We start from the raw sequence: 10,182 nt of genomic DNA on the forward strand, positions 1-10,182 counted from the left end.
ATAATAATAGGATAATATTTGAGTACTGCTTGTTCTATGTTCTATGTGAGTGCACAGTTACACTATACCTGTAGTCCGTGATGTATTTTATTTTGTTCTGGTTGTAAAGTCTCCAGAAACAAGAGAAAAAGCCCCTTTTTATTTTTAAAAGTCTCAATTTATTCTGGAGTTACCTGTTCTTGTACCCTTCTATCATCCTGTCTTTCTCCTGGAACTTCTCCAGAAGGTAGTTCTCCTTCTTCAGGGCTTCGTCTATTCGGGCCCTCTCCAGGACGACTTTAAATGTCCCTGGGACCCTGCAAAGGAGAGTTCTCCAGAGGGAGGGAGGGTCTTTCTTCACTCCGTTAACAAGGTATACAACAGTCACGTTAAGAACGGACGTAAAAGGGGGAGAAGGAAGCGTCTCCACGCACAGACTGTATCCCTTCGTCCTCGGGAACAGGACATTCTCTAGCACCGGGAGATTCTTCCTCCGAGAAAATTCAGCGGATTTTTCCCTTTTCTTCTCTGTGTATCGAGATCCCTCCGGGTACAGGATCAAAGAGACTGCTGAGTTTTGATTCTGGCACCATCTCCGCATTCTGGCACTGTCCTCCCTCCACGCCCTCTTTACAAAGAGATAGTTCGACAGGAGCATCCCCCAGCCCACGACAGGAATCCACCGGAGCCCACTCTTAGCCACGAAACGAGGACTTTTCCCGAGTCTATCAGAAACCATGAAGAGAAGCACCGTGTCAAACGAGCAAATGTGATTGCTCACCACGATAATAGACTCATTTTTTGAAAAAGTACCTGAATTTGCACCTGAAAATCCAACAATTTCAACAGCATGCGGATTCCCCGTGCGAGCCATCCACATGCACGCCCGCATGATAAGCCGACAGTATCCCCCCATTATCCCAGCAGCTAAATCCCGACTGAAAATTGCAACAGGAAAAATACCTATTTCCAGCAGGAGCATTCCCCCCATGAGAGGAAAAAGGAGAAAAAAGAGCCCAAAAACCCCGAGGGAGAACCCCCCAAAAGACTCCAGGCGAGACATGCCCGAAAGAAAAAAGAAAGAAAAAAGAAAAAAAAAAGAAAGAAAATTCTTCCAGGGAAAGTTGAAACTTGTCCCAGCTCCAGTGTTTGTTTGTTGGTGGATCCGGAGAAATAAAGGCAAAACACAGAAAAACAACACATGAAAAGAGAAGAAGCAGAGGAGATCAGAAGATCACGTGATGAGTCTGCTCCCAGAGGGGAAGATATTCCTGCTCGATCGAACAGTGGGAGAAGCACTTCTGGGCAGGTCTCTCCCCGGGAGGTCGAGTGCATTTTGGACTACTCGGAGATTGCGTATGAAGGGACTCCGTACGAAGAGCCTGAGGAGAGAGTTCGCCCGAGAGTGACTTGGGAGAGCTATCTCAGCAAGACTGCGGGGATGGTCGCACGGGGAGAGCTCCCAGCAGAGGCACTTCCCTGCACGCAAGAAAAGGCCCGGGAGGAGGAAAGCCCCGAGAAGAAGGCACGAGGGGAGAGCGAGGAGTTCGACCTGGACGATGAAGATGCAGAGAAGGAGAGAGGCAGACGAAGGGAGAGCAAAAACTCCCAGGAAGTCCCAGAAACACCCCCAGAGGAAGTTTCAGAGAAAGAGAAAGAGAAAGAGAAAGAGAAAGAGAAAGAGGAAGAGGAAGTTTTAGAGAAAGAGAAAGAGAAAGAAGAAGTTTCAGAGGAAGAAGCTCAAGTAGTTCCTTCAGTACCGAGAGAAGAAGTAAGTCAAACTGTAGAAGTACTTCCTTCAGTAAGTCACACAGTAGAAGAGTCTTCAAGAGTAGTACTTCCTTCAGTAGCAAATCACTCAGTAATTCCTTCAGTGACTCCTTCAGTAGTAAATCACTCAGTAAGTCACTCAGTGACTCCTTCTGTAGTAAATCCTTCAGTAGTACTTCCTTCTGTAGTAAATCCTTCAGTAAGTCACTCAGCAGTACTTCCTTCTGTAAATCACTCAGTAGTAATTCCTTCAGTGACTCCTTCAGTAGTAAGTCACTCAGCAGAACTTCCTTCAGCGACTCCTTCTGTAAATCACTCAGTGACTCCTTCAGCAGAACTTCCTGTGATGTTTTCCGTGGAGGCATCTCCTGCTCAGGATCACTCCGTGCCTGATGGAATCACTCCCTCTGATCTGTCGGGTATACCCTTAAAGAGAAGTACTTCCTTATATCAAATCGTAAAAAAGTCTCTTCAGGTTCTATTTTTTACTCCACTCCTTATCCTGAACCTGTATACTATGCTGAAATACGGCATATCCATGCACTTCCGCCTTGTAGAGTCTCTCTCCGGGGAAGTTTCTCCCTGGACTATCCACGTGATAAGCACTCTTCCTGCGGTACTCTCTGCTCTCGTGGGGGGATATACCCTCATAAGCATCTTCGCAGTATCTCCTGCAGGAGACGCAGAGAATATTCGGAGAGATCAGGGAAGATTCTCCCTCTTCGACACTCTCCACTTTACAATGGCAGTTCCCTTTTGCGTGGGTCTCTTCCTCCCCACGGCTGGACACTTCATTCAAGAGAAGCACGTCTTTATGGCAGGACATGTCTTCAGTGAAGTTCTCTGCATGGCGTACACTGTAACTGTAGCTAAAAGTGCGTATAGAAGACTCAACTCCATGAAAGTGTTGCAGGACTCTGTTTATTCTGTCATTATTACATCACTCCCCAGGATTCTAGTGGGGATTTTCCACGCACTGGAAGCATACGCGTTCAGGAGGTGTCTGGGGGTCCTGCTGGAGGCAGCAAAAGACCCCGCGGAGGCAGGACGGATCCTGCGCCTTCTCTCCGAGTCATCCCACGCCCTTGCAGAACAGGCCAAAACCTGGGGCACCCTCACGCAATAAATGCGCTAGAATTCAGACAGTTTCACGTTTCAGCGTATACTATGTATACTATTTCAAGAATACACTGTATTTCAAGCATTAGTTAGGCTAGCATATACTTATTACTAACTTAGGCTATTTCAAGCATTATTTATACTAGCATATACTTATTACTAACTTATACTATTTCAAGCAAACATTATTTAGGCTATTTCAAGCATTATTTAGGCTAACTTATACTTATACTAGCATATACTATTTCAATAGATCTAACTAGTTCTCAAAAACTTATACTATATTTCAACTGTTTCATCTATTGCATATACCAATACTAACATATACTAACATATACTTATTACTAACATATACTTATACTAAGACCAGCTTATACTAAGACTAGCTTATACTAACATATACTTATACTTATACTTATCCTATACATATACTTATACATAGGCATATACTTATACTATATGTTTGCTTTTAGTTTTTTCATCTATTGCATATATCCATATATCCATATACTTTCCTGTGTCCTATCTGAACCCGAATCCCCCGGAGGAGTCTCTTCTCGTCCTGCCCTCTCCCGCGTACTCGAACAGGTTCCAGAAGTTCAGGTTCTCATCCGCTGCGCACGTTGCAAGGACCTTTCCGTCCGGGGAGAGTGCTGAGTGCAGGACTCTATCCGTGTGTCCTGTCATACTCCCGATCTTCCGCATACTGCAGTACTTCCACACTGTAACGCTATTATCTAGGTATCCGTGCGTGCTGATTATTTCTTTGTACTTCTCGCTGAAGAGGATACTGCAGACCTGGGACCCTGTATCGACTCTATTTATGCATGCCCCCTTCTCTACGTCCCACGTCCTGATCGTTCTATCGTCCGTTCCTCCCCCCGTTGAGAGAATCCCCTTCTTCCACGGACACCATCCGACTGCTCTCACTGCTGCCGTGTGCTCTGTGAACTTGCTCCTGGGCCTGCTGCATCCGCTTCTCCATACGCAGACGTTATTATCGTTAGCCCCACTCGCTAAATACGTCCCATCTGCGTCCCACTTCAGCCCGCAAACCTCCTGCGAGTGCCCGAGGAAGCTGGAAACGTGCTCCCCCGCCCGTACGTCGTAGTTGAAGATGTTTCCGTCTTTTCCCCCCGCGGAGAGAATCCCACTCCCCCAGGAGAGGGAGGAAACGCGCAGGACTCTCTTCGGGAGGGAAAGAACCTTCTTATTCTGCGAGGCATCGAATATTTCCGTTGTTCCGTCGGAGGTTCCCACTGCGAGAAGACCCTCCCGGGAGAAGGAGAGGCCGGAGATGTGGTGATTCTCCGGGGCATCGACCAAATGGGAGACGGACTTCGTCCTTGCACTCCAAAGGTAAAGTTGCTCGCTCAGCCCGAGAGAAACGAGATCATCTCTGCTCCAGTCGAGAAGGTTCAGGTAATAGTCGTTCAAAATGGAGGGAGCATCCAAGACGCGGAAGGGACTCGCAGGAAGCGGCCTCTTTGAGACCCTCTCGATCCGAGACTCAATTTCCAGCGGACTCGTATACGCAGGAAGAGAAAACCCAAAATTTCCAGGGCTTTCCCCAATTCCGTATCTTTCTACAGTTTCTTTTTTTCTTTTGATTTTTGCGTATCTGGGCTCAGCGAGTCCATTCATGGCGATGTCCCAGAGATCATCTCCCCCTCGATGATCCATTGCAAAATAAAAAATAAACAAAGTTTATTCAGAATTTTCACGCGATGATAGAAGAGATGCTCGCAGGCGTGACAGCGTACACGGACGAAATGATCATGGACCTCCTGAACGAGGAGGAGAGCATGGAAACAGCAGTAGACGATCTCTGCAAAATATTCTCCGGAATAAGCCAGAGAAAACTCGTGCGGAGCGAGGAGAGTGTCGCCCTTCTGCGGAGCTACTTTGTGATGCTGATTCGAGAGCCTGCTCTTTTCGGGTTTGACTGCAGGAATGCAGTGGAGATCATGCACTCTTCCTCCAGGAGAAGCGGAATCTGCTGGACTCTCCTCCTCGACGAGAGCGAGGCTGCAGAGGAGATTCTCGCAGTCCTTCTCCACGCGAAGTCCGAGGAATTCGGGAGAGAAAGAGAGAAAAAAAGTCTCCAAGTCCTCGCCCTGCACGAGAGAATATCACAGAGCAAGGCCGCGCTGGGAGTCCTCCGACGGAGAGAGCCCTGGGGACTCCAAGAGCCCAGCGGAAGGTCTTTCTCCCCGTGGGTATACGATCAGTGCAAAAATTCGAAAGTCTTTTCTCCCTCGCAGGAGTCGTATCTCTACAGGGCTTCCCCAGAGTATCCCCGCGGAGTATCAGTGAATAACCTGTGCGTAGTCTATCAGGACTTCGTAGAAGCAAAAGATCGGGCAAAGACTCGGCGGGAGATGCACCGACTGATCAGCATAAGCGCAGCCCGTCTTTTTACGATGTTTCGAGACCTCGTTCTCCAGGATAAGAGCGTAAAGAGAAATTTCATAGAGTCTGTTTTTCTCCTGTACAGCACGAACAGAGTAAGAGAAAAAACAAAGTACAGGATAGAGGAAGCCCTAGAAGATAGTCGAGCCTTCACCGTATCCAACGTCCTGAGCAGGTTTCTTGCCCCCGTCCTGAACAGCCCCGAGAAAATGAAGGGAATTCCCCTCGACTTCCTGCAGAGGTGCTCCTTCCTCCGGGAGTTTACAGCGGAGAGTCTCTCCGGAGAAATTGCGCACGAGGGAGGAGATGCTGAGGACGGGGAGAGCTTTTTTACCCTTCTTTTCTACGCGAAGATGCTCGTAAACCGAATTACGTACGTCCCCCTCGTTTTGAGCGTGGGAAATCACATCGCAGAAATCCAGCAGATGCGAAGGGCAGAGGCTTCATCACAGGGCGAGCAGAGGGAGAGACTCAGAAAAATGCGGGGACTTCTCGAGTCGGAGTTCGAGTACGCGCAGACACTCCTTCTCGCAGAGGAAGCTGCTGCCCTGGAGAAGGCAGTTCTCGTCTATACCGTATCCTTCCTGCACAGCGCAATCAAAAACCAAAACTTTCAAAAACTTCCCCTTTTCATCCTCGAGAATGTTCTTCTCTCCCTCGAGAAACTGCAGCAGGTCGGGGGAGAGGGTCAATACGCCCTCAGTGCAGAGAGTATCCGGAAAGTATGCGCTCTCTCAGCGGAGGTCCTGAAGCACGAGACTCTGAACGTGAACTACAAGCAGGCAGCTCTGAAGCTTATGTGCACGTACTCAGAGAGTGTTGAGTACGTCGTTGGAGTCGTCTCTGCAGTTGTAAAGCACGGGATAGACGTGCAGAATAAGCTGCAGAATGCCCTGGAGAAGCTAGATGAAAGAGCCCGTGTCGCATACGCACTTTCCTGCCTCCTGAAGGGATTTATGGGGAGGCAGGAGATGCTCGAGATACTGCGCGGGGGAGAAGGGGGAGAATCAACACCCCCGGGAACTGTTTTTGTCATTCACATGCTCTCAGCCCTCACAGACGCACAGGAGAGGGGGTTTGAGGAGCTCAGGAAAATATCGAGGGAGGAGGGAATGGAGGGAATGGAGGGAGTGGAGGAAGATTCTGCGAGGGAGGAGTCTATCGCCCAGATGATGGAGCATATGAACTCTTTCTTCTCGCTTGTTGAGGTTTTGGAGGGAGTAATTGTCTCTCTCGTGGAGATATGCCCGAAGGTCTTTCTAGGGCCTTCGATCGTCCACAGATTTGCTTCTATGCTGAACGCGTCGATTATTTCTCTCGCAGGGAAGAAGTCGAAGGAGCTGAAACTGCGGGGGAAGGGGAGCAGATTCTCTGCAGTCGGTCTCCTGAAGGCACGGCTTATGATGTACACGCTCCTTCGGGATGTCGCATTTGCTGCTGCAGTTGCGGATGACGGGATGTTTAAGCCGGACCTTTTCAGGAGGACGATCGAAATATGCGAGAGAAAGGGGGGAATGACGCAGAGGGAGAAGTCGTACAGTCTGCTCTTCCTGAAGACGGTTGAGAACCTCCAGGAGAAGAGGAGGGAGTGCCTCCCCGTGGAGTACCCGGACGAGTTTGTGGATCCGCTCACGTTCGGGCTCATGAAGGACCCGGTGATCCTGAAGACGAGTAATACGCGCGTGGACAGATCGACTGCATCGATGATCCTGATGACGGATCCTAAGGACCCGTTCACGAGGGACGATCTCACGGAGGCGCAGGTCGTTGAGGATGCGGAGCTCAGGAGGAGGATCGAGGAGTTTTTGAGCAAGGCCAAGGAGGCAGCATAGCGTAAATACCCGCAGAGTTTGGCAGTATAATCAGTAAATACCCGCAGAGTTTTATTACAGTCTTGTGTTGTTATTCGGGTTATAGAGTATTCAAGTATTAAACATATTCAAGTGTTCCAGTGTTTTATTTAGAGTATTCAAGTATTTTCTTTGTGTGTTTTCTTTAGAGTTTATTCTATTCAAGTATTAAACATATTCCAGTATTTTCTTAGAGTATTCAAGTGTTTTATTCCAGTATTTTCTTTAGAGTATTTTCTTTAGAGTATTCCAGTGTTTTCTTTAGAGTATTCAAGTATTTTATTCTATTCAAGTATTAAACATATTCCAGTATTCTATTCCAGTACTTTATTCCAGTGCCTTGCCTTATTCCAGTGTTTTCTTTGAGTATTTAAGTATTTTATTCTGGGCTGTTTCTGTATTAAATTAAAATTCTTTCAATTCCGCACTGGAAGCTTTATAATGCGAGAGTACGATGTTTTTCTGGATACGAGAGAGAGTTCGGTGCTTTTCCAGTACCCGCTGTGCACAGAACTCCCGGAAGTAAAGAGTATACGGGGGAAGATGGACGACCTACACGCGGAAATACGCGCTGAAACGGGAGCAGGAGACGTGAGTTTTAAGTCCTCCACCTCCGAGACGATAAACAAGTACTATATCCTCTCTGTCTCTGGGCAGGAGCTATGCGGGGTCCCAGTGAAGAGAGTCCTGCAAATGAGGCCCTTTCTAGCGGATACTGAAGAGACCGTTAGAAAGACCGAGAAGAAGGAGACAAAAGTCTTCTCCATGAACGAGACGCAGGAAGAGCTTGAAAACAGAATGAAAAATCCAAATTACGTCGTAGAGAAGATGAAAAGCACGCCCTGGAGGGAGTACTCCATTCTCCCAGAGGAAGAGTACGCTCGAGGAGGGGAAGAGTCCTACACCCCCGCGAGGAACTGCCCGAATGCTCCTGAAGGAGTTTTTGGGAGACGGATAGAGGAGACTATATACAACGCCCGAGTAGTGAATATTCCGGAGCTAGTGAAGATATACCCTTTTCTTCCTCTGGGGGAAATAGGGAAAGTCCTCTCAGAGATGACTGTTCCCTTCCTGGGGAGACACGTACTGAAGGGGGAGTACTTTAACGACCTGGGAGGGATTCTCTCGTCTGTTCTAGGGCGGATGGAGGGAGACGGGACTTTCTCATTCACGAAGGAGGAACTAGTCAGTGAGCCAGAAGAGCTTATTTACGTGCTTAAGCAGATTGCCTTTAGAGACGGATGCGTATACAGGCTGAAAGGGTACTCGGAGGAGGACATAAACCGATCAGAAAGTGCCTGCACGGAATGAAATCAGTAAATGCCCGCAGAGTTTTATTACAGTATAGTGTTAGAGTGATGTTAGAGTATTGTGTTATTAGAGTGTTATAGTGATGTTATAGTATTATTATTAGAATGATGTTATAGTATAGTGTATTATTATAGTAGTATTGTATTATAGTAGTATAGTTTTATTACAGCATAGTATTAGAGTGATGTTAGAATGATGTTAGAGTGTTATAGAGTATTATAGTGTGTTATAGAGTATTATAGCAGTATAGTAGTATAGTATTATAGAGTATTATTATAGTATTACAGTATTACAGTATTCTAGCATTGTATTCCAGTATTCTAGCATTGTATTGTATTGTATTCCAGTATTGTATTGTATTCTAGTGATATAGCTTCTCCTGATACGCTTTTTGTGGATTTAATCACTCTTCTCTCAGAGGGTCCTACAGACTCGGGGAAAGACGGACTCCCCTTCTTTTCCTGCGCGGAACAACATACTCTCTTTTCAGAGCCCTTTTTTACGAGACATTTTCCCGTGTCTTCTCCCCGTGAATAAAAGCATTTCTCTGAAAATATTTTTTGTGCATGGACCCAGATACAAGCAGAAGCGACAGGCTTATGACCCTATACGAGCTGATGCTTAAGGCGGAGAAAAGACTCGACCACGCAATAACCCAGAAGAAGATGGCCGTAGAAGAGGCACACTTCAAAAAAATAAAGAAAGTTGCGACTGTCCGGATAAACATACTCCTGGAGAGAACCTCTGAGGATACGCTTTTCATCCTCATCGGGGGAAAAGTGAAGGAAGATCCGAGCGAGTATGCAGAAGGCACTGCTGAGATCAAGCCGATTGGATCTGTTCTGAATAGGCTCTTCGTAGAGCTATCGAGCACTCCCGGAGAGTCTTCTGGAGCACATGCGAAGCCTGCAGAGGGCTTGGAGAGTGCAGAGTCCGGGGAGGAAGGAAGAAATCGCGTGGAAATGGCCAATACGGGAGGAGACGCCTTCTTTGAGTGGCATAATAGAGCACCTCCTTCGAATGTCTCTGAGTTTGAGATAAAGACCTCAGAGAAGGCCTCCCACGGAAAAGTCTTTCTGAGCTTTATAAGCTACACGGGAGTATACGAAGTCTGTGCGGAGTTAGCGCAGGCGATTGGAATCTCTCGGGGGTCTCGGCCTGCGATACTTTTGGGGCTGTGGAAGTATATAACCGCCCAGAAGATGCGAGACCCTGGAAATCAAAAGATCATTTTTTGTAACGACATTTTTAAAAAAGTCTTTTCTCAGGAGCAAATCACCTTCACGGAAATCATCCAGAGACTCGACCAGTATCTCTCGCCTGTTGATATGGTAGCCTTTGACTTTCTGGTTCCAACGCAGGCAGGGAGTAAGACCAGAGTAGCGTACGATATAACGACAGAGTTGGACCCGCTGAATAAGGAATACGCGTACTCCAACGGAAACAAAATCTCGATACTCAACAGGAAGATAGAGGATATTCTCCTCCGCATAGAGAAGCAGAGCGAGAAGGTGGAGGCCCTCGAAAAGTTCATAGAGAACCCGCGGGAGTACATCACGAACTGGCTCCAGGAGAGCTCCAAGGAGCTGCACCTCATTGCGGACGACTTGTTCGACGTAAACGACGGATTCTACACCCAGAAGGAGATCCAGGAGAGCGTATACCAGCTGCTGCAGAACTACAAGTAGGCTACGTGCTCTTAATAGTAAATAGCCCACAGAACACAGCCAGCAATGCAAAG

General features: G+C 47.4%; 6 protein-coding genes across 6 annotated transcripts; 4 read left to right on the forward strand and 2 right to left on the reverse strand.

The window, feature by feature from the left end:
* Nucleotides 1-169: 169 nt before the first annotated feature.
* Nucleotides 170-1,042, reverse strand: NEMAJ01_2293 (lysocardiolipin and lysophospholipid acyltransferase; the record flags this gene model as incomplete). Its single annotated transcript, XM_047916131.1, has 1 exon — nucleotides 170-1,042. The coding sequence occupies one exon, from the start codon at nucleotides 1,040-1,042 to the stop codon at nucleotides 170-172; it is 873 nt and encodes a 290-aa protein (XP_047772088.1).
* Nucleotides 1,043-1,180: 138 nt separating this feature from the next.
* NEMAJ01_2294 (uncharacterized protein) lies at nucleotides 1,181-2,875 on the forward strand (the record flags this gene model as incomplete). Its single annotated transcript, XM_047916132.1, has 1 exon — nucleotides 1,181-2,875. One exon carries the CDS (start codon nucleotides 1,181-1,183, stop codon nucleotides 2,873-2,875), a length of 1,695 nt encoding a protein of 564 aa, XP_047772089.1.
* Nucleotides 2,876-3,390: 515 nt separating this feature from the next.
* Nucleotides 3,391-4,551, reverse strand: NEMAJ01_2295 (cell division cycle 20, cofactor of APC complex; the record flags this gene model as incomplete). Its single annotated transcript, XM_047916133.1, has 1 exon — nucleotides 3,391-4,551. One exon carries the CDS (start codon nucleotides 4,549-4,551, stop codon nucleotides 3,391-3,393), a length of 1,161 nt encoding a protein of 386 aa, XP_047772090.1.
* A 44-nt stretch (nucleotides 4,552-4,595) lies between these two features.
* On the forward strand, nucleotides 4,596-7,112 carry NEMAJ01_2296 (uncharacterized protein; the record flags this gene model as incomplete). The annotated part of the gene is made up of 1 exon (XM_047916134.1): nucleotides 4,596-7,112. The coding sequence occupies one exon, from the start codon at nucleotides 4,596-4,598 to the stop codon at nucleotides 7,110-7,112; it is 2,517 nt and encodes an 838-aa protein (XP_047772091.1).
* A 459-nt stretch (nucleotides 7,113-7,571) lies between these two features.
* NEMAJ01_2297 (uncharacterized protein) lies at nucleotides 7,572-8,441 on the forward strand (the record flags this gene model as incomplete). Its single annotated transcript, XM_047916135.1, has 1 exon — nucleotides 7,572-8,441. One exon carries the CDS (start codon nucleotides 7,572-7,574, stop codon nucleotides 8,439-8,441), a length of 870 nt encoding a protein of 289 aa, XP_047772092.1.
* A 566-nt stretch (nucleotides 8,442-9,007) lies between these two features.
* NEMAJ01_2298 (SWI/SNF-related matrix-associated actin-dependent regulator of chromatin subfamily D) lies at nucleotides 9,008-10,129 on the forward strand (the record flags this gene model as incomplete). Its single annotated transcript, XM_047916136.1, has 1 exon — nucleotides 9,008-10,129. The coding sequence occupies one exon, from the start codon at nucleotides 9,008-9,010 to the stop codon at nucleotides 10,127-10,129; it is 1,122 nt and encodes a 373-aa protein (XP_047772093.1).
* Nucleotides 10,130-10,182: the final 53 nt, after the last annotated feature.

This window comes from Nematocida major (assembly GCF_021653875.1).
Source record: "Nematocida major strain JUm2507 chromosome Unknown 2355, whole genome shotgun sequence".
Taxonomy (NCBI): Eukaryota; Fungi; Microsporidia; genus Nematocida; species Nematocida major.